Here is a 23,635-nt window from a genome sequence, read left to right on the forward strand (position 1 = left end):
AATTATGACATTATTTTTTAAATGGAAAGATTTTCTGTATTATATCTATGGTATCCACAGCTTTTACACATAATAGTACTTAATTTAAATCTGCTGACATTTTGTAAATTTTAAAAAAATATACTAACATTGAGACACGATTCAAATGTATGGCTAAAAACAGGGGGGAAGGAAACTCAAAATCTGTACATTTCAAACTTTTTAAAAGCTAAGACATTTAATGTTCAATATGACGTTCACATTTTAATGCCTATGTTGATACAAGGTTGATCAGAAGGTAATGTCCCAAATCAGATATAAAATATCTGTATTAGACTGCATTCTTGTGCTTTTATGAAAGATTCAAGTTACTGAGTATAAGTCACCTCATATGCTCTACGAGGTTATTTTATTTTCAAAAAAATAAATGGCTTATTTTTTTTTCTGTTACTTTTCATCATGCCCCTTGACTAATGGTCGCAGGAAGAAATCCTATGATAGCATCAGCAGCAATCACGCAGTAATTCTTGCCAAGCGTCACACCATGTTTCTACGCTCCTTGCCCCATACCCTGCACACATACACCGCATACTAAATACATACCCACCCTGCAGCAAATAAGCTTTCCTTGAGGCCTGAGGCCTTTCACATTTCATTAGTTAGAACTACAGAGGATGACAGGAAGAAAAGAGAGCACTAGGGGGGGGAAAGAGATGTTGCCAGTGTACGTATGGCAGTAGTTGGATTTGTGCTCAGCAGAAAGAACTTATCCCGCAAGGGCACGGCAACGTTTAATGAGTACAGCTTATTGGAACGAGGCTCTAACTTCTCTGCCCTTCTGTGGCTGGCACGGGCGCCAGTTGTCAACCATGGGGCATGGTGGCTCATTCTCATCATAGAAGGAAAGGGAATGGAGTTTGTCAACCTAAAAGAGAGAAAAAAGAGCCGGGTACAAATCAGCATTAGTATCTAGACTGTGACCTTCAACTCTGGAGTATCCGCTTGAAAGTCCTTCCTCTTTTTATGTGTACATGGCAGATTTCCCAGATAAGATTTCTCTTTTTTTGCCTTTTGCTAGTTGATGTAGCAGCTTAATTTTTAATTATAATTCCCTCTGTCACCTTGTCATCGCAATTTTTTTCTCTTGTGAAGAGGTCAATGTGATGTGAGAAAAGCATCGAAGACGAATAGGACTAGAGCATATGCTTTGTATGCAGGAGGCCCCAGGTTCAGTCCTTGATATTGCCTGTTTAAAAAGATCTCAGGCGCCAGGTCTATCTGCCTAAGAGAATGAATGGCTGCTACAAGTCAGAGTTGAGATGTAACACTGGTCTGACTCAGTATAAAGCAGCTTCATATCTTCATAGGTTAAGTAAAAAATGTGTTGACTGTACTGTAGCTATTGATGTGCTTGTCACATAATCCAGAATATAGGCTGGTTAAAGCAGTTGTGTGCGTGATACTGTATGTTTAGAATAGCTTGGCAAGTGTCTAAGGTACTGGTAATGTGCTCTTTTCAAAATAGTTGGAGATTTTTTGCTAAACATCCATAAGCATGAGATTTATTCATATACAGCTGGGTTGTGTCTATGAGTCCTCTGAGATGCAGTCTTCAGGGTTCCCTCTGTATATATTCACTTACACATTTATTCAGATCTAACTCCAAATTTCAGAACAACAGATGGATTTTATTACGCAGAACTCATCCATACATGCAGCTCTCTTGTGTGTCACATGGTTAACGCACGTATAATTCAATGTGCATTATTTAGCTCAGGGGTAGAGCACCTGCTTGGCATGCAGAAGGTCCCAGGTTCAATCCCCAGCATCTCCAGTTAAAGGGACTAGGCAGGTAGGTGATGTGAAAGACCTCTGCCTGAGACACTGGAGAGCCACTGCTGGTCTGTACTGACTTTGATGGACCAAGGGTCTGATTCAGTATAAGGCATCTTCATGTGTACTGGTTAGAAATATCCTTCGATTCATTTAACTCGTTGAGGGCAGTCATGCCTATGAACTGACATAAGTGTACTGAAACCACGTACACAAAAACAAGAAGGGCTATGCTATACAAAAGCATGTTTCTCATGGCTGTCAAAATAAAAGGTAATTGGTCCAATAGTGTGCTTGTGTGTGTGAGAGAGAAGCGTGTGTATCTGAACTGACAGAAATGGTAGAGGGGATATTGGCTGTGCACTTTTTTATGCTAACTACATTTTCTACACACCTGATATTTTTCCCATAAATGTTTGCTTCAATATCCATCCCTTAGGGACATTAACTGTAGAAACCCTTCTAAGCACATTGACACCAATGGAGGTTAAAGGGTGTAACTCTGCTTAGGTTTGTACTGCCAAGCACTCAAGCACCCTGAGATCCCATGTGGTCATGCTCGCTTTTTTGTCTTCCTGTGCATGCAGCACCATGGAAAGCCAGTGTAGTTTAGTGGCTAGAGAGTCTGACAAGGACTAGAAAGACTTGGGCTCAGATCCCCACTCAGCCATGAAGCTCACTGGGTGACCCTGGACCATTCGCTCTCAGCCAAGGTACCTCACAGGGTTGTTGTGAGTATAAAATGGAAGGGGCAGGGAACTATGTATGCCAACCTAATCTCCTTGGAAGAGCAAGATAAAAATGTAATATAAATAAGTGATATATAGATATGCCTGGGATGAGACTGAAAGCATATTTTTGGCACCCACAATGAATAGGCTGGCCAAGCCTGACACCTTGCAGTGTTTTATAAGAAGCTGTAATGTTTGGAATCCACCTTCCATGTAATTTCAACCATTCATACATACGTTTCTTCTTAACAACACTGTACAGTGTTGGTGGCTGTTGAACATTGTCCATATGATTAAGCCAAACCACATAAATATTATCTTCAAATATTATGGCCCCCAATGCTAAAAGCACTGGTCATCGGAAAATGGAACACAAAGAAGCATGCTAAGATATTAACTGATCCTCAGAGCTACCAAAAAAAATACTAGACAGTTGTAGCTCAACTTATTTTAGTGGTTACTTTTTCAGGGAGGCAGAATGTGTGGGTTGGTTAGTACTAGTGTCCTGCTGGTTTGTTTGCCCACAGAAATATTTAACATATTGAGTTTTGCTTCATCCTTGTTTTTATCAGATTTATTTCTTCATTTAGACATCAATGGCAAAATTACATGTAGGGTTTGTGGCAGAAGTACTACATTCTGAGAAATGGAAAGTGGAACAAACAGTTATCAGATTGGAAGAGGACAGGAAAGTTTGTTTTTTCATAGGCCTCACAAGGAAGTTATGACTAAGTAAGGGATCTCTCTCAGGCTAGCAAGAGCCACCAATATAATGTACTTTGTATGTGAACAAAAGTAATTTTGGCCATATGAACTGATGTTTTACAAATATTTGGTGTGGCTATGATTTCTTCTGGTAAACTGCAGTTCCAGTACTGATATCTCTACCATGGTTAGAACAAATGAATTAACGTTCTGATGAATACAAAGTCTGGAGCAAAAAATATCTACCTGTTCCTTGCTGATGGTTACAGGCTGCTTGAGAACGATCCAGATGACACATTCAAGCAGAGGGGGTGTAGTCAGCGATCCAAGGTAAGTCCAGAAATCGTGGGAGGCAGGAAGTAGACCCGTGGGATCAAAGTTTGTGAAAGCAGCCTGTTTGCCCTAGAGCAGATACAACAATTCAATAAGACAACTGACTGGGTGATTAAATGATACATACATACCTTGCTAACAATTATGGAATTTGGAGGGGAGGCTCCTTAATTCTTGCCAAAATTAAAGTGTGCTGCTATTGGAGAAGAAGGTGGGGGAAGGAGGATAGGGAGGACAGTGTTTGAAACCAGCTCCTGTGCATTTAAGACCTGCATGGCAGAGGGAAAACTGGCAGATGCATATTCTATGGCCATTGTCATAGGGAAAACTGCAACTCCAAGTTTTTCCAGAAGCCTCAAGTGCACATGTGTATCTAGGAATTACTGCCAGTGACAGATTATAAAATGCTTAAAAAGATGGGCAGCCTAGTGAAGGCACAACCATTTTCCTGGAAACTGCTGGTGACTATGAGGGCCAACTAAAATCCTGTAAGCAGTGCCGGATTTACGTATAGGCTTGACAGGCTGAAGCCTAGGGCTTCAAAATTTAGGGGGCCTCTAGACAAGGTATATAATATTTTGTTTTCAATCACTATGGAATTTAACAAGAACATCTTATGTCCTTTAGAGGAGGAATTGTGAACTGTGGAATTTAAACACCTGTCATCATCCTTGGCTTCATTGAATTTTGTTTAAAACACTCTTCTATCTTCCTCTAGCCATAGGGTTGCCAACCTCCACATACTAGCTGGAGGTCTCCTGCTATTACAACATCTCCAGCCGATAAGAGTACAATTCACCTGGAGAAAATGGCCGCTTTGGCAACTGGACTCTATGGCATTGAAGCCCCTCCCCGAACGCCGCCCTCCTCAGGCTCCGCCCCAAAAACCTCCCGCTGCCGAAGAGGGACCTGGCAACCCTTTCTAGCCGTGAGGTGGGGGATTGGGATGGGCCTCACAAGCAGAATAGCCTAGGGCCTCTCTTCATCTAAACCCTTCAAAAGACAATATTCCTCAAGATGGCTGAAAAAACAGAAACACAGTTGAAAGCAATGTTACAATTTCCTGTTGCATGAATGTAGCAATAATCTAGCAAAGATTATAAAGGTGTCCTTATGCAGCTAAAATATAGAGAGTAGAAAGCTGAAAGCCTTGTAGTTTTGTACTTAGAGAGACAACAGAGTCCCACAATGCTATACTACCCAGCTACCTCACAGACAGAAGCATTACCTTGTGCTTAATGGAGCCCAGGACATCAATAACTTTCTGTATTCCAGGACAGGCACTTCCTACCTGTGACATGAAAGGCATGAAGATAAAGTTATATATGGGCCCATTTGTACTTATACTATGTCTGAAGACAAAGTTTAAACATTTCTTTTCCGTAACCATTTATCTCTGTTCTACAGGAGTTAATCTTTCAGTTGAGGTTTTAAAAACAAATTAAAACATTTCAGCCTGGTCATAAATCCATTTAATTGGAAGTACGTCTCATTGATTTTAGTGGAATGTCATTCCAAATACGCAACTTTTCCTAATCAGGCACAGAATAATTATGTATACATGAATTATGAAATATGTATGGACAATCTCAGTGGTATTTATGATATTTGTCATTGATCTCTTGAAATACTTGAAAGCCTTCCTGGGTATCACCTTTGTATATTATAAAAGGAACAGCAGCAGCTCAAACATGTGTGCAGCTTGTATAACTTATGCAATGTCCGTATATTTTGTACTCATCATGCCAGAACACTTGAGAACAAACCTTTGTACAGGAAGCTGCTCAAACATTGCAACCCTAAATAGATTTACACTCCCATAAGCCTATAGATTTCAATGAACTTAAAAGCATACAATGTAAGCATATTTAAGATCAGATCCTCCATAATTAGCATTTATGGGTGCAAAAGTGAAATTATATGTCTCTTCTGAAGTATGTAGTGTGGCTCAGTTGCATGAGTCATTGATCTATTTACTCTGCAGATATCTTTATAAAGTGCAGGGGCTTATATCCTGCTACTCTCCTCAGCAAAGCGTCACAACCTTCTCTGTCCTAAGGAGGCTTCCTTAGACAGTCACTACACAAAGAGTCACTTCCATTGGCGGAAAGCTCATTGGGATGCAGGAAGACTTTGCTGAGCAGAGTGATAAGATACAAGACACTGTGTCCTTGCTGAGTTTCAGAAGGTAGCCATGTTGGTCTGCAGTGGAACAGCTAGATGTGAGTCCAGTAGCTCCTTAGAGACCAACAAGACTTTCAGGGTATGAACTTTCAAGAGTCAAGTTCCCTTCGTCTGCTGTATATTTGCTTCTGGCACATGTATTGCGCTGACTGATTTGTGATGAGAGCTTACCTAGGTCATAGCAGCTGTGTCGTAGCAACCCAATGATTTCTGCCATTTTTTAAAAAAAGTTTGCCATGTTCAGTTCTCAGAAGAAGACAAAGGATTAAAATTAAATGAACACTATGTAGACACATTTAATGGCTGTGGAAGAGTAAAATCTCTTTGTGGACTCAGGATAAATCAACTTGGAGACAAAGTTCTGTGAACTAACCTTTAAAAACACACCCAAGACAGCCAAGCCATCAGGATGCTTCACAGCTTCTGCAAATTTACCATACTTGGTGTTCCAGTGAACCAAATGAAGCTGAGAATGAGAAGAAAGAAAGAAAGAAAGAAAGAAAGAAAGAAAGAAAGAAAGAAAGAAAGATGCTTTGTTAGAAAAGGCCTTAATTCACCTAATAAGTCAGACTGTAATACATACAAATAGAGAACTGCTCATCACTTGCTTGACCAGTGATTGGCTTTCGCATGCAGTAGACATTTGTGCTGTGCTCTCACACCATTTCAGGGGTGTCAAAATACACAAACTGATAAAAAGATAAAACATTTATTAAAAGCAGTAACCAAAATATCATTTGGACACTTCATGCCCAATCACATTCCTGCCAGATCGCGTTCATCTCCTATAGCAGATTAAAAAACAACAACACCTTCCTTAAAAATTAGAAGAAAATAAGAAGAGTCCTCCTGGATTAGAACATCAGTCCATCTAGTCTAGCATCCTGATTCACATGGAGGGCCAAATGTCGTAGTTTGTAGCCACAGGACAAGAAAAACTGGCGCCGTAAATGTATAGGTCCTGCTCCAAGTCATAGTTGATATTACTACAGTTGGGGGCAGGGTGGGGGCTGACACAGAGCATCACCTCCCCTAATTAACTTGATGTGTAAGAGGGTTCATATGCTACAATGCTTATCCCTACTATGTGTGTATGTTAGGGTCAGAAAAAAGGGGGCCCGCGAAAAAGCAAAACAAAAGCGAAGAACCAAATGATGCAAGCGAAATAATATTTTAATAAGTTCTGTAACCCCTTACAGACCTATTAAAATATTATTTCCCTTGCACCATTTGGTTCCTCACTTTCGTTCCTGTATGTTAGGGATTCCAACTTTGGGCTTGGAAATTCCTGGAGATTTGGTGGTACAGCCTGGGGAAGGCAGGGTTTAGGAAGGGGAGGGACCTCAGCAGGGTATAATGCCATATAGTCCATTCTCCAAAACAGCCTTTTTGTCCAAAGAAACTGATCTCTGTAGTCTGGAAATCACTTGTAATTCTGGGAGATTGCCAGGGACTGCCTGAAAGTTGGCAACTTCAGTGTGCGTGGTTTTAAAACCCAATTTTTGGACTATTTCAAAAGCATCTTTCTGAATATCTAATGTAGACATGGTCAAAAGGATACTCTCAGAAGATGAAAAACAGGTCTTACCTCTGCATCATATTTCACACCATCCACTGTGTGCTCAGATCCTTGACCTTCATGGGATCCCCAGTGAATGTGGAATTGAATCAGCCTGTAAGTTCCTTCAAGTGGGCCCCCTTTAAGCACTACAATTCAAATAAGCCACAATAAACCTTATTTCCTCTATAATAAAGCCAATATTTAAATCACAACTCAGGCTGTCCAACTAATATTTATGGTTGCTTGCATGCTTCCATCTTAACTAGAGTTGTGACTTATTCTTTCCTCCTCTGACAAAATCCTTTCCAAGACATGTTCATTATTTACTTGTCACCAATTTTGTCCACAATTAATATGCTATAATGATCATGACGGAAGAGTTCAGTTTTCAATTGTAAACTTTAACTTAAATTAATTTTAAACTTTAATTCGATATCCAGATATGCTACTCCTCCTCCTGTAATTATAATAATCTGCCCAAATAATACATTTTCTATTGTTTTCTACAAAAATTTGTTTTCTCACTTCAGCTTTTATTCTTTCCTGCCTGTCACATGGCAAAAACTGAAATACATGTACTAAAGTAGCATAAGATGCAGCAGTTTGCAGTTCTCTCAAGTATTCAGTATTTCACAATGTTGCTTGTAGAAAACTAAGGTATTTATATTTTAAATTCTATAGTATGCCAAATAGTACAATTTCAAATGCTAAGTAAGTTATAAATGATGAAGAACATAAGAGGAGCCCTGCCGGATCAGACCAGTGGTCCATCTAGTCCAGCATCCTGTCTCACCCAATGGCCAACCAATTACTCTGGAGTGTCAACAGGGCTCAGAGGCCAAGGCCTTCCCCTGATGTTGACTCCCAGCACTGGGTATTCTGAAGTTTACTGCCTCTGAATGTGGTGGTTAGGGCTCTTGTTCTCCCCCCAAAGTGCCTTTTGAAGTACAAAATAGCTGCATTTTAAATGCCCCAAGTACTGCTGTAAAATGGTGGTGGCCACAGGTGAGACCCATGGACACCATAACATCTAGTCATGTCCCAGATCAGTCTTTTCCAAGTCTGTGAGTCACAGCTGGCTACCCAAATGCACGTAAAGTCCCAATCCCGAGAAATGTAGTCACACTTAAATCCCATTGAAATTAATGGGGCTTAAGTGATTAACAACAATCATCCCATTGATTTCAATGAAATGCACCGAATTTTCTCTGGATCATAGCCAAAGAAGCTTACCTGTAGCTAGCTACATATGCAGTGTGAAGTTCAACAAACAGTGCAAACTACTGTTTTCAGCAGTATGTTGTAATATTTTAATGAAAAAAAGATTTAAAAACTGTGAATGTACATACGTTTATATATTTGCTTTTCTAACGTTACATTTGTGTAATACGGAACTAAAAAAAAATATATTGTATTCTAATCTTCAGGACTCATAAAGATGTCCCTGTACAATATTTTCTTTTTCTTAGTTACAGCAGTAATGAATATAGTTCTGATCAATGGCAAATTTCCACTTACTTAATTTGGCTCAGATTGTATATTAACCAGCCCTCATTCCTATAATTGTGTTTTGATGTATTGAACTGTCGCAACCAATCAGAGGGGAAGTATGCAAAGAAGCATATCTAAGTTGCCTTGCCAAATCTATATGCAGTTTTTGTTTCTTCAAGAATCTGGTGAAGATTTCATGTATACTGTGCACAAACCTAAAACACGTTCAGAAATTTTAAAAGGGCCTATTTGACAGAGTGTGTTGCCTCCAAAGAAAGCAATTAGATTAGTATTGATAAACACCAACTATATAGGATTAATTACTCCACAGCTCATATATAGCTAATATTAACTAGCTTCCGTTCCAACGCTAGTTCCAACATCTCCATAGTTGCCAAAGAAATAGATTTAAACTAAATCTAGCGTGAAGAAAAAATCTGTTATCTGCTTCTTTCTTAAACATTGATAGATATTGCTTTGCTGGCTACCATGTCTTAACAACCACACAGAAACCTCATTATATTTTATATGCAGTATTTTTTCATTGCCTGTGTCACACAGAGAAAGTATTAACCCCACATCAAAGAGTACAATTCCAACATTCTTATCTGTAAGCCTTAGTAGTTTTCACATGACTACCGAGGACTGGTCCACACACCCATGCACATCATGTCGCTCATTTGGGCAATGACATTAGCACATTCTTTGCATTCCAGAAGTCCTCAGTTTCACTCCCTAGTATCTCCAGTTAAAAACTCTCAGGTAGCAGATGCTGGTAAAGACCTTCCTCTGCTTTATATTTTGGAGAGCTGCTGCCATCTGAAGTAGATAATACTGAGCTAGGTTGGGATCCAGTACATAGCAGCTTGATATGATTATAAGGCTGCTTAGTATTACATGCCCCCATTAATAAACACAGTCTTATTTATTTATTTTGATATTTATACCCCGCTTTTATCACCAATGGGAACCCAAATAGGCTTACAACATTGTTTTCCCCTCCTCCAGTTTATACTGACAACCCTATAAGGGAAGTTAGGCTGAGAGAGTGACTGGCCCATTGCAAGGTGGGGATTAAAACCTGGGCTTCCCAGATTCTAGTCTGACACAACCACTACACCAACACTGGCTCTTTAACAGCTTCTCAGATATGCAAAATTGTTCGAAAGGGTTTCTACAGAAATGCAAATCATGAAGTGACGCACATGAAGAGTAATTTTGAAATAGGAGGGAACATGGAGAAATACCTTAAAATGCATCAGTTGATTTAAAAGTTCCAGCATCTCAATGTGAACATAGGGAATTTAGACTACTCAAATATCACTAGCCACATATTTGGTCTTTATGTGTTCATTGAAAGTATAAGAAATATTCTGAAGCTTGGTGAACTATTTTGACACTACAGTTTCATTTCAGTGTGAGGGATCATGTGTTTTCAGTAATTCAGAGGATTTCTGGTTGAGGAAGATCACTTGAGAGTGTATTCATTGATTACATCCTCTTCTCACCATTTGTATGAATAATCCAAATAATGCAAGTGGCCTTTTGTGCATGAATTGTACATGCAGGATTTGTCCTTCCTGTCTTTTCCTTTCCAGAAATGTAGATGGAAATAAAACCCCTAGAATTAATGGTTTTTAACCGAGCAAGAACCACAAAGATTTTTCATGCCACTTCACTGTTGTACAAAATTCTAGCCAGTGCGGGTCATTAGATCATCTGAAGAGTAACAATGTTAAACCAAGAGACGTGAGTAATACCAAGCTGAGAACAAACTCTGTTACCATCCTTCATCTTTATGAGAATGATGAAGAGTTATGCCCCAATACACACAACTGCTCTTGTGACTTCCCAGAACAGGCTGCGGAATAATAATCCAAGTCAGGCAACAATTTTGGTATCCAAGTGAGTTTTTCAATGATCAATGTTTTCCTTGCACAGCAGCCTTTGCAATCGATCTTGATCTGCATACTGATCAATTCCCTATAGGAGTTCCCACTACACAGCTGGGAGCTTTAAAAAGGCTTAGTAAAGATAATGCTTTCCTTGAGAAAAAAAATACCCCGGTAATTAAAATGGGCAGGTTGCTTTTTGACCTAGTTCAAACATTGGAATGAAGGCCTCTCCATTCCACGTACTATATACCAAGCAGAAATAGGAAAAAAAGACCTTTGATAATATAAAGTATCTTCGTCATTTTTTTGCTTTCGTTTATATGCACACTCATGATGTGCAATGTGCAGTGGTTTATTATATAAGCAAACAAGTTCTTTTACATGTGCAAAGACACACACACGCTCATCATATGTGTGTATGGCTAGAAAAATGTATATTTAGAGGACAGCAAAATAAATAATTTCCCCCCCAAATACCCCAGACTTGAGTGCATTGTTCTACTGATGAGATGAAACAGACTAATAAGGATATTAAAGGATTAGGCTGTGCTGTCCTTGGCTAACCCACAGGCCGTTATTGATGAGTTCAATCAGGGTGAGTTCTAATCACTATCCACCAGCCTATGTGCAGTGCAGAATATCATATTTTGGGGGACTTTTTTTTTTCTAAAAAAAATACACTATCTCCCACAGCCTATGTCCAGATAAACACTTGGCTCTGAATGATTACAGACAGGACCTCAGAGTCTGAATCGTTTAACCAGAGTCCCTGGCTCAGAACCGACAACAATTTAGGGTGCCAACAAGTTAGGGTGCCTTCTGATATACCATTTACCCTAAACAACATTTGAGTAGTTTCTTTTGATAAACAGCCATTTTCCCTGAGAGATGTCAGCTGGGGACTTCAAGACAGCAACAAGGGTTGTTCCACAGAGATAACATTTAAAAAAATATCCAGTTCTCCTCAAACGCCTTTTTACACATATGGCATTTTGGCAGTTTGCCAGGGATTATGACTTGCCTTGAATGAACTATTCAACGTAATCTGAGGAAATGAGGGAAAGCCTACTTTCACTTGGGTATCCTGAATCTTTATAGGATATAGGTATCTTAGGGCCACTTCTTATGCAATAGAGTCCTACTTTCGGTACCTTAACCCTCTCACTACCCCCCAAACCATGAGAAGAAACATATGCTGATTCTATGAACTTGGGCAGTTCATGGGAGGGGGGTATCTTGGCCAGCTTCTGGGCACTGGGGGTGTGGAGGGGGGAGGTAGTTGTGAGTTTCCTGCATTGTGCAGGGGGGTGAACTAGATGACCCTGGTACTCCCTTCCAACTCTATGATTCTATCTCTGTTTCATTTGATGTACATATGCTAAAGATTCTTGTTTAGCTGTGGTTTGCTGATTGTGTACACCAGTTATATACACAACAAAACTGATACATTTGCTTATCATATGCCATGGTGTACATGTGATCTATGTGCAGTCAGCTTACACAGAAGTGGTATCTGTGTAGAAATGTGTCAGATGTGAAGCAACTCTAATAAACTGAAAGGCTGCAAACATTTCTTCAAGTGCATACATACAAGCACACATACACACATTCAATATTTACTTTTTTATCGTGTCCCCAAGAAGGGGGAATTGGGTTCTCCTCTGAAATGCATATATTCTGATTCCAGTGGGGCTTACTTCCAAGAAAGTATGTTTACAATTTGGACTTATTTTAGTATTGAATGTTTCTTTAATAAGAAAATATATTTATGTGATTGTTCAATTCAACAAACATTTACATTCAAGAAAGTTTGAATAAAATAATATATATAGGAGTAATCTGTTTAGTGAGAGAAAATTGGGACTAAGAAACTGCTGGGGAAAACATCATGGATGAATCTTGCTTTTTAAAGGCTGGGACCTTATCTCCCTTTCCCTCTCCTGCCCCCTCATAAGATACCTGCTTATATTCATAGATGCTTATATATATATCTGCCCACTCTTTTTAGCAGGATGAGGAGAAATTTCAAAAACATACTGAAGTACAGAAGGGTAGGTTCTCCTTGGTTGACACCCAAATGCTATATCAAAGAGTTCAGACAGGGTGAGGCTTAATAACTGGCAAACTGTCAATATCTAGTGGGTTCTAGCACTGAATGTTCCATAATTTTTGAGTTATCGTCCAGAAACATGTATTCTGCCTTATCAAGGTTTCCACTGACAACTTTAGAGCCAGAAGAAGTGTCTAGAAGTGATAATTGTTATTCCACCCCCACAATATCTAACCCTTTGAATATTAATAAACCCATCAAATGTTAATAAATAATTTACTATGGACCATTAATGAAAATGTGAACGAAGTGCATCTGTTTTCAGTGCATCTTGTAATCTTCTGCAGAATTCTCTACCTGTTTCCCTCCTCCCCCAACTTCCACCAGTGGTGGGGAACTGCAGAGGTGGGAATTGGGGGAAACAGGTGGAGTGCCCTGCAAAAGATTACAAGAAAGCTTGTGGGACGCATTTTCCCAAACAGCACACTGACAAACATAATGACAAAGGGGGTGGGGAGGAGGAATGCAATCCTTTCAATGCTGTGTATGACTTTGCAAAGTTATGTGTTGTATTGATTTTCTACCGTTTGAAGGTTCTATGGCATTTCTGACGCTGTACTAGAAATCATTAAATGTTAAGGGTGTGCTTGAAAATGAAAAGTGCCAAATCCTACCCACCATGGTGCTAGGAAGAACAGAGCTGAACAGATGAGTTCACGCATCAAGGTTCCAGTAATAACATTTTAATTTTCTTAAGTTTCATCTTCTCAGCATTCTCTCAGCAAAGGGCAGACCATTTTCTAAAGCAAGTGCTAAACTATTTTTTTTTAGAATGAGGATCAATGTTTACCAGAACATCCATAAGAATTGTTCTGATGGACTAGAATGTTCAAGGGATTCTGTAATAATGAAAGCCGAGCCCACATCAGTAGTTAACAAACACACCACTATAGAGCCAGTGTGGTATAAGGGTTAAGAGTGGCGGACTCTAATGTGGAGAATCAGGTTTGATTCCCCGCTCCTTCGTATGCACAGTGGACTCTAATCTAGTGAACCAGGTTTCTCCACTGCTACACATGAAGCCTGCTGGGTGACCTTGGGCTAGTCACAGTTCTCTCAAAACTCTCTCAGTCTCCCCTACCTCATAAGCTGTCTGTTGTGGGGAGGGGAAGGGAAGGCAATTGTAAGCTGCTTTGAGACTCCTTAAAGGTAGAGAAAAGTGTGGTATGAAAACCAGCTTCTATCACAAGAGAATATGTTTTCTAAAATCTTAAAATGTCATTAGGATAAAATAGCCATAGAACTTCGCTTATATCAAAGAGAACTGCTACTGTGGTGTAATTTTATTATGCTGTGAAACACTTTGGCGTTTTAATAAGAAAGTGCCTGGATTTTTAAATGACATGCAATGAAAATGTAAAAAGCTTGCTTTTACAAGAGTATTGATGAGACTATGTTTTTAAAAATAACTCATGCTAAGCTTTCAAGGAAATGAAATCTGCCATATATGCAGGTATTGGAGGACTATAAATAAGCAGCCTAGGAAATTCAATGGGGACAGCAGCATTTTGGCATCTTATAACAAGAGAAATAGCTACTTTTTTCACAGCAACTTCTGAACATATGAAACTGCATTAGACTGAGTCCGTCTATTGAGTCCACTATGGCCTTCTCCATCTGGCAGCAGCTGCAGGGTCTCAAGTAGAGATCTCCCCACGTTCTGCTACCTGAAACTCTTTACCTCCAAGGAACAGCAACTGAATCTGGGCTGTGCAAAGCATATGCTCTCCCAATGAGCTATAAGGCCTCCCGCTTTGATACAATTACTAGCGCATGCTGGTAAAAATTTCCTACATTGTGGTTTTTGAAAGCCTGTGAAAAATAGAAGTAGCTACTGCTGGGTCTAAGTGGCTTTGGCTTCCCCCCTCCCTCAGTCCACACACGAGCTGCCGAGCTACCCTGCCTGCTTTCGCTCCAGCCCTGTCCTCCAACGCTCTTTCCTCCCACTCTCTGCATACTGAGAGACGCTTACCGCTCAGAATGAAAATGATCCATGCCTGTGCTGCAGTTTCTGACTGAGCCACTTTGCCATGTCTGAAAACTTCTACCCATCCCTCCCATCCGCTGTTTCAGAACAGTACTGTATGGAACAAAGTCACACGACAAATCTTGAAGCAGCTAGACATGTTGCTCTCGACATTCAGAGGTGCTGTGCATATATTCACAGTGCTCTCATCAGATGAAGACAGAAAGAGAGAGAGAGAGAGACTCAGAGAGACTCCCAATCCTCAGCAAACAGCAACAGAACCTAAAGAGCTAGAACTGCGGCACGGTCACAGTCACTATGTATTGCGTATCTGCTTAATGCAGAATCTAGTAATCCCTACAGAATTTTGATTTGGGGGGGAAACAGTAAAGTAACTCTCAGTTAAAGCCAGAGAAGTTTAGAATACTGGGCTGGATCCATCCAGCTTTTCCGCTCAATCTCACCTGATTCCCCTCCTTACACATCCCCCCCCCACATAACTTTTGTCCATTCAGATTCCATGACCCCCTGCCTTAATCTTAAACACTGGCTGGATTGCACCTGTATGGAGCACAGCTCTAAGTGCCTGTCCATGGCCCTCATGCCTTAACAATCAACACACAAAACCCCTAGGGCTGCCTTAGCCTCCTCTTCTCTATACCCCACCCGCATACAAATAACCAAAATAAAGGATTCTGCATTCTGAATAATCTCCTATCTGGAAATCTGACCAAAGAATGCAAACAGTATGTGTATTTCAGAATTCTGAAGACAAATTCAACTCATGAGTGTGCAAGTGCACAAATTCAGTATAGGAAAAATGGAAAGTCTCATTCCTGCAAAAAATGTCATTTTCAAAACTTCATCTCTACGAATAATGCTTTGTAGTTATATCGCAGTGGGTAGCCGTGTTAGTTTTTCTGTAACAATAGAAAAAAACAGGAGTCCAGTAGCACCTTAAAGACCAACAAAACTTCTGGTAGGGTATGAGCTTTCGTGAGTCATAGCTCACTATATCTGAAGAAGTAAGCTATGACTCATAAAAGCTCATACCCTGCCAGAAATTTTGTTAGTCTTTAAGGTGCTACTGGACTCCTGCTCTTTTCTACTGCTTTGTAGTGATGTGTGTCTTAAGGACAGAGTTCAGCTTCACTAAAGAACCAGACTGCAGAGTACTGGGTGCCTTTTGTGGCTTCATCTCCTGAGTATTGCAGGCAACTGGTTACTCAAGAAGCTGCGAGTGATGGAATACTTCAATAGTTAGCCCAGCTGAAAAAATCATTCTGCATTTAGCTCCACACTCACTATTGCTGTATTTTCCCAGCAAATACTGACAGCAAAATGGGGTATTGCTGTTTAAGTATACTTTGCCTACAGTCCACCAAACCCTTTTACCCCAGAATGCCAAAAGACGCCAGCTTTGGACTGCAGCCTTTGACACGGTTGTGATACTGTTTGAAAAACTTGCAAGACAAAGCTGTTCCAGGCTCTTTGAATTTGTTTTCAGAACCATTCCCTCAATGACACTGCCAACATGGGAAAAAATAGGGCACTTGCTCAAGCAAGTCAAATCAGGCAGCTTTTCGAGGTTGTTGTTGGGTGGGGGGGGTTGTGTTGTTGTTTTTTACAATAGCACCATGTCCTACATTAAAAGCTGATTCACATTCATCGTAGCTGAGAGCTGTGGCACATGCAGCCAGCTGAAAAACGGCAATGATTAAAGAGCACGTCTAACTCGTACTCACAAGAGTAGCCACAAACATCAGCTTTGCTAACAGTGTTCCACTGGACAGCTGATTGAAATGGGGGAGGCTAACAAAACGAGTTTGTTTTTTAATTTGGCACGGCTCTGCACAGCGCATGCCACAGAAAAGCATGACTAACCAGCCCTCGATGAACTGTGTAGGAATGGGGGAAGAACGCACTGCTGCCTGTATTGAAAAGCTCAGAGACTGCTCAAAGGAAAGACTCTCAACCTGCTTATAGCTCCCCTCCTCTAGGATAACCTTGGCATGACACATGCTCTTGACTGCCAAAGGCTCCTTGTCTTTAAGGACTTCTCCTTATTCCAGTCTGAAAGAATATTGTACAACTGTTCTCCCTTTTTAAAAAAAGCTCTCTGTACCCTACCACAACGAATTTAAATGATGTGGCATGTATCAGATACTGCTGTGTATTTTCCAGGGGGAAGAATATAAAAACATAGAGCTAGAAAGGCTGGGAAGCTCACACCCTTGAATCCTTTGCATCATGATTGCTGAAACAACATCAGTCAAATTAATTTATGTTTGGCTATGAAGAAAAAAAAGTGGGGCTGGATCTGTACACCCTATTGAAAGGGGCAAGGGAAGGTTTCATCGGATATATCTAGACTAGTATTTGAGAAGCTGGTTTCTATAACATACCGTAAGGCCTATCCAGAGCCTTCCGTATAGGCTAAAGGAAACCTCCAAATCAATAAAATTGGGGTTCCCACTTCTTTGTACTGTGTTCAGATTGTACTAATTTCTGGCTAAAACGAGGCAATACAAGAAAGTTAATACCCATTTGCAAAGTTCAGTCAACTTCCACTAAAGTTCTTTTCCCATTGCTTTTGCTTCCCATCTCTCCCCCCAAAGTATTAAACTCTCACATTTAAGGAAGGCACAAGTGCCCGAAGGCTTACCACATTTATCAGTCGAGTCATCAAACTCCACATTGAAAGAGTGGCCATTGTTGATGATGTTTTTGGCTGAAGATGGATCATAAGTGATGCTCAACGGCTTCAGTGAGGAATCATACTTGGCAGACTTGGTGTGAATGTCAATCGGTGACTGCCGGTTTCCACTGGCAATGGGGAAAACCTCATGCCAGGTAGAAGGTCCTAGAGAAAGGGAGAGGGGAAAGAAAAGAAACCACAAGTGAAGCCCCAGCACAGACTGGAGAAAGAGGGTGCTTGATAACAAACTCAAAGGAGGCCTTTAATTCCTTAAGTGCAGCTTTAACGTTCATCTCATCAATATTGAATGCAAGGATGAAGCGATCTTGGCCAGCTGGAATTAGACACTCTAACTGCCAGGCAGAGAGGGAAGTAGGCAGAGGCAAAGGTATGTTACTGGGAAATGAGGATCTGTAAGCAGAGATCCACATTTTTATGGATTTAGAATTGGGGGGGGGGGGGCTCCTAAGAACCAAGCAAAGGATGCTTAAGAAAATGTCCACAGAGACATAATAGGAAACCCTTCTGAGATGCACGGGTGCATTTAGCTATGGAAGGAAAGGCCATGGGAAGAATACAGGATAGCAAGATTTCACACACCTCCATCACAATTAATATCTCCGTTGCCTTGCCGCCCAGCACTGAGCTAGACCAAAGGACAGTAGATTCCTGCCTGCTTTCCACAAGTGTTCTAGTGGCAGAGAGAGGACCCCACACGGGGAAAATAGTTTCCCATCTCCCATGGATGGGGAAAATGGGAAGGCAAGTGCCTTCCCTCTCTCTCCCTCACCAATCACCCTCTCAAACTAAACAGGCAGCTTTCCTCTTCAAATTCAAGTGGACCCAGCTATGGTTTGGAGATGGGAAAGGAACATTGCGGGTGGTTTCAGGATAGGGTGACAGGAACTTTCACCCTAGAATACTCTTAGGAGTGATTTGAAAAAGTCACAAGATGAAACATTGTATTTTTTTTTGTTTCAGGCTCTCTAGTGGAGAATTCAGAGGGAATTCTCAAAGTTAAGGCTTATGGTGAATAAAAAGACTTGAAAGATGGCTTGGAAATATAAAGCCTAGTAAGGGAGAGCCACCCTACCCTGACGTGGATGGCCCAAGCTAGAAGCTAAGCAGGGCCGGCCCTGGTTAGTACTTGGATGGGAGACCACCAAGGAATACCAGGATCGCTATGCAAAGCACCTGTTGCCTTGAAAACCCTACTGGGTTGCTATAAGTCTGTTGTGACCTGATGGCCCTTTACACACACAAGGGAGAGCCAGGTCATGTCCTGGGCAGGCGGGTCTCCGAGTTTGTCTCTCAGACCCCCGGCTCAGGGATATGGCGACCGGTTCCCTTTTCTGGTACCCCAGACCCTCTCCGACCAGGGGTGGACCAAGAGGTGAAAGCAGCCCTGGAGAAAGCAGTGCCAAATGGCTCCTGTGGTGCTGGCAGAACCCCCGGGGCAGTGGGCTCCAAGCCGGGCAGGAGCAACGTTGGCAATGGGTACATCCATTGGTGGATTCCTATCGGTGAAGGAAGATGATAGGAAGAAAATAGATTCCTCTGAAATGTGGTGTTGGAGGAGAGTGTTACGGATTCTGTGGACTGCCAAAAGAACAAATCAGTGGGTTCTAGATCCAATCAAGCCTGAACTGACCCTAGAAGCTAAAATGACTAAACTGCGGCTATCGTATTTTGGTCATGTCATGAGACGACAAGAGTCACTGGAAAAGACAGTCATGCTAGGAAAAGTGGAGGGCAGCAGGAAAAGAGGAAGACCCAACAACTGCTGAATTACAGTTGATATTCAAAATAAAGTCAATGCATTTACCTGGGCTGAATAAAGACCTTGCATTCATGGCCCATTACCAATGCTGATTTCTCCACACCCATCTCTCCCCTGGACATCACAGACTCTTCTGCATATCACACCTAATCCCATCAAGCCTGCTATTCACATTTACATACTGTTCCTCTACTTAAAGACCGATGGGTTCACATTCTAGCTGTATCTGAAGAAGTGAGCTGTGGCTCACGAAAGCTCCCACCCTACCAGAAAATATTTCTGTTAGTCTTTAAGGTGCTCCTGGACTCTTGCCCTTTTTGACTACTGCAAACAGACTAACACGGCGACCCACTGCGAATTACCAACAAGAGATGGGCGGACTCAACCAAGGAAGCCCCGGCCTTCAATCGGCAAGATCTGAGCAAGGCTGTCCAAGACAGGCCATTTGGGAGGGCTTTCGTTCCTAGGGTCGCCAGGAGTCGGAAGCGACTTGGCGGCACTTCACACACACACACACACATCCATTGGTCCCCGCTGCCGCCGCGCCGGTTCCAAGCCGAAGCCCCGCTGCTGGAGCAGCACGCCCGGGCCAGCTCGCTCCCAGGCCCCGGGGAACTTTCCCCGGAAGGGCCGTCCAGCGGCCGAGCAACCTGCCGCCCCTGCCCAGCTCGGCCGGGCAGGCAGCGAGGCGGAGGAGCCAGCGGGCGGGCGGGACTCACCGTTGTCCTTGCCGTAGCCCCAGTGTTGGGCCATGGTGAGGGCTGGCTGGGCTGGCTGGCTGGCGCGCGCGCTCTCTCGGGCCGCTCTCGCCCGGCGGTGGCGCGTTCAGGGGCTTTTATAGGCTCCGGCCAACTCCATGCCCCCCGCGCGGACACCGCCGGCGGGAGGGGGGGAGGAGATGGAGGAGGAGGAGGAGGAGGAGGAGGCTGCCGGCGGAGCGCCGCGCTCCGGGGCGGAGGGCGCGGCGCGGGGAGGCAGCGGCGCGCGGTCTCCTCCTTGCGCTCCCCGCCGCCGCCGCCGCTGCTCTGCGTCGCCGGGGCTCCGTCTCCGTCACAGGCGCTGCTGCCGCCGCCGCAACAGTCGCCGGAGCCTGGCACCGGGAGCCTCGCCTCGCCTCCGGCCGGCCCGCCGCGAAGCCGTGCAGGGCCGGGCCCACGCGCCGCAGCCCGGAGGCGGGAAAAGCCCTCCCGGGCGGGAGTGACCTTGGGACGCCCCGGCGCGCGCGCGAGGAGGCTCGGCCGGCGCTGCTCCCTGCTGGGCAGGGGGGCGGAGAGGGGCAGCCCGGCTGGGCTGCCCCTCTCCGCCCCCCCGCCCAGCAGGGAGCAGCGCCGGCCGAGCCTCCTCGCGCGCGGGCCCAGGAGCTCCTCGGAGCCCCCCCTCCGGCGCGCGCCGCCAGGGCGCCGCCGTCTCCCTCCTTCGCCAGCCGCCGGGCCTCCGAGGCTTCTTCGCAGGTGACATTGGGAGGCTTCGCATCCGGGGGTCTCCCCTCGCAGGACAGAAGACGGGCGGCGGATGGGGGAGAGATGGCTTCCTTTGCTTACGGCCGCGGATGCGCGGGAGGTTTTGCCTTGGGTTGGCCGCACTCTAGAGGCGCGTTTTTGCCCTGACCTGGGTGGCCCAGGCGAGCCGGATCTGGTCAGATCTCAGAAGCGAAGCAGCGTCGGCCCTGGTTAGTATTTGGATGGGAGACCACCGAGGAAGACCAGGGTTGCTGTGCGGAGGAAGGCACTGGCAAGCCACCTCTGTGAGTCTCTGGCCTTGAAAACCCCCCAAAAGGGGTCGCCATAAGTCGGCCGCGACTTGACGGCGCTTTACACACAGCGATGCACATTTTCCCACCCGAATTCTCTGCACGGGGCTTATTGTTGTGTTTTGAGAATTCGGATGGGGGAAATGCGCATCTAGAGAGCGGCAACTCCAAGGCAAAGCCTCCCCTATGGCACTTTCACACATGCTGAATAATGCACTTTCAATCCACTTTCAATGCACTTGAAGGATCGTTTGCAAGTGGGTTTTGCCATTTCAACACAGTACAATCCAGCTTCAAAGTGTATTGAAAGTGAATGGAAAGTGCATTATTCGGCATGTGTGAAAGTGACCATACATAAATGGCCTATGTGTGTGCTGCTTAGGAAAGTGCTGCTTACATCCCAGCTTTCGGACTCCTTCTGCGTCCAGCAAGTCTCGGTGTCACTGGACAACCTGCAGTGGTTAGTTGGGTCTCCTGAGCTTTCCGTTTTGTTTTAAGGACATTCGCGCAAATGTTGCAGAAGGTCACAGGTGACCTGTTTCAAGTGTGTCCAGATGCACTTGAGAGCATGATGTTGCCTGCGAGGCGCGACCGGTATTTGCGATCTCTGTGGTCCTTTTGTTTTCAAGGGGGCCCTTGAAAATCCTCAGTGCAACCTTGCTGTTTACAAAGGACATCATTCCGCTTCACTACAAAATGGAGAGCAACATTCACATTGGTTTTTAATGGAGAAGGTTAGTATCCAGGAGCTTTATTAGGCTACATACACAATTGCCAGCGTCTTGCAGCCTTCGGTCTCTTCCACGGTTACTTTTCAGTTGCTAATTACCCTCTGCAAGAGCATACAGATGTGGCAGTTGGAATAATATGGCATGTCTGGTAAAGTACAGTTGTGTTGGCCAACAGAGAGGGCCCAGTTATTTTGGGCTGGAGATGCTCATTAGCAGTAAGTTTCGTGATTATTTGAGTGTGGGAACAACAGTAATTTGGAAGGAGAAATGCTTTCCTCTTCCCTATATTGTGTAAAGATTGCTCTGCTGCTCCAGAGTGGTGATGCCCCGTGCTGGGGCTTATTCCACTCCTTACAGAGATGGTAATTTCTTCAACCATATCTCTGCAACTTCCTATTGTATCTGCTAATCTCCTTTCATTCTGCAATAGGTTTTACTTTTTGTTTATCTAAGTTGTTATGTAATACCCTTGGGAGAGTCTTACACCCATTTTTACTTTTTCAAAAGGTCTGTCTTGGTAATATGCCCCACCACCTTTTTGTTGTGCATCCAGATTGTTCTGATGGACTTGCACTGCACTACATCTGATGAAGTGAGCTTTGACTCACAAAAGTGTATGCTGACATAATTTCTTTCAGTCGTCAAGTGTTATTGGACTCCTGCTTTATTCTGTACATTCAGGCTGTAAGGTTTACAGCCTGAACGTACAGAATAAGGCAGGAGAATCAGGAGTAAGGTCTAGCAGAGCTTTCTACATGAATCCTTGTGATTGGTGGGGAGAGTTTCCTTACTGCTTCCAGGAATGTCTGGTGCTGAAATGGAAACACAGCATTCATTCTGGAGGATTCACACAGTAATCCTCATTACAGCAGGCATTTGAGAAATAGGGGTGTCAGGTCAATTTTTTCTCTTCTGTGTCATGTTGGTGCCAAACATTATCTAGTAAACTCCCACAGAAGGGAATATCTAATCTGAAAATAACAGATGGCTGCATATGCCACCATTAGCTTTAAAAGGGTGTTATTGCATTTTTGTGCAAATTGCTTTTTACTTTATCCTTAGATTTGTGTGCCCGTCTTAATAGCCCCTCTGCTCAAACAATCTGAAGCTGCAGTCTTTCATTAAAAGCCATCGGCTATACATGCATTTGCACATAGTTTGCCCCTTTAATCTTAAACAGAAAAACTTTCCAATGCTGAGAGGTCTGCTGAAGAGATTAAAGTAAAATGCTGGTAGAATGAAAAAAGATGGGATTCACTCTTCACCTTTGGACTTAATTGCTGTGAAGAATAATAAAAATGCATGAATAACAGGTTCTGCAAACTCAGTTGGAAGGAAATTTACTCTGGGAGCAGTGTAAATTGTACCATGAGTGACTGGATGACTGAGTAAAACAGCTTATGAGCATGTGAGATTTCATGACTGGTTGATAGGGGCAGCAGATTGTAAATTATATGTTGTGGCTATTTTGGCTGTGGAAGGTATTTGACAATAAATTGTGCTGTTGTGTGTGTAAAGTGCCATCAAGTTGCAGCCGATTTATGGCAACCCATTAGGGTTTTCAAGGCAGGAAACTAACAGGTGCCATTGCCTTCCTCTGCATAACAACCCTGGTATTCCTTGGTGGTCCCCCGTCCAATTACTAACCAGGGCCAACCCGGCTTAGCTTCTGAGTTCTGAAGAGATCAGGCTAGCCTGGACCATCCAGGTTAGGGCAAATTGTGTTGTTACATGTGATATATAATGCAGAAATACACAGGCAATTTAAAGACTATGTTGCTATACGGCCCAAGTGAGCTACACACTCATACAACTTGAAGAACATTGGCATAATGCTATGATGTATAGCCATCTTGCAGAGTAGAATAAGGAGCCATTAGGCCTCTGT

The 23,635-nt window shown here is 43.1% G+C and overlaps 1 protein-coding gene across 1 annotated transcript; it reads right to left on the bottom strand.

Moving 5' to 3' along the window:
• Nucleotides 1-587: 587 nt before the first annotated feature.
• CA2 (carbonic anhydrase 2) lies at nucleotides 588-20,023 on the bottom strand. The gene is made up of 7 exons (XM_056854047.1): nucleotides 19,986-20,023; nucleotides 17,454-17,651; nucleotides 7,354-7,472; nucleotides 6,139-6,231; nucleotides 4,810-4,872; nucleotides 3,495-3,650; nucleotides 588-904 (listed from the first exon to the last, which is right to left on the bottom strand). Exons 1-7 carry the CDS (start codon nucleotides 20,017-20,019, stop codon nucleotides 785-787), a joined length of 783 nt encoding a protein of 260 aa, XP_056710025.1. The 5' UTR covers nucleotides 20,020-20,023; the 3' UTR covers nucleotides 588-784.
• Between the last annotated feature and the right edge of the window lie 3,612 nt (nucleotides 20,024-23,635).

The sequence above is a fragment of the Euleptes europaea genome, chromosome 8 (genome assembly GCF_029931775.1).
Source record: "Euleptes europaea isolate rEulEur1 chromosome 8, rEulEur1.hap1, whole genome shotgun sequence".
Lineage (NCBI taxonomy): Eukaryota > Metazoa > Chordata > Lepidosauria > Squamata > Sphaerodactylidae > Euleptes > Euleptes europaea.

Coding starts and splice junctions, on each gene's coding strand:
- CA2 (XM_056854047.1), bottom strand. CDS start 20,019: ATGGCCCAACACTGGGGCTACGGCAAGGACAACG. Junction 6,232..7,353: donor GTGTGAAATATGATGCAGAG/GTAAGACCTGTT, acceptor TCTCATTCTCAG/CTTCATTTGGTTCACTGGAA. Junction 3,651..4,809: donor TGGGCTCCATTAAGCACAAG/GTAATGCTTCTG, acceptor TATCTGCTCTAG/GGCAAACAGGCTGCTTTCAC.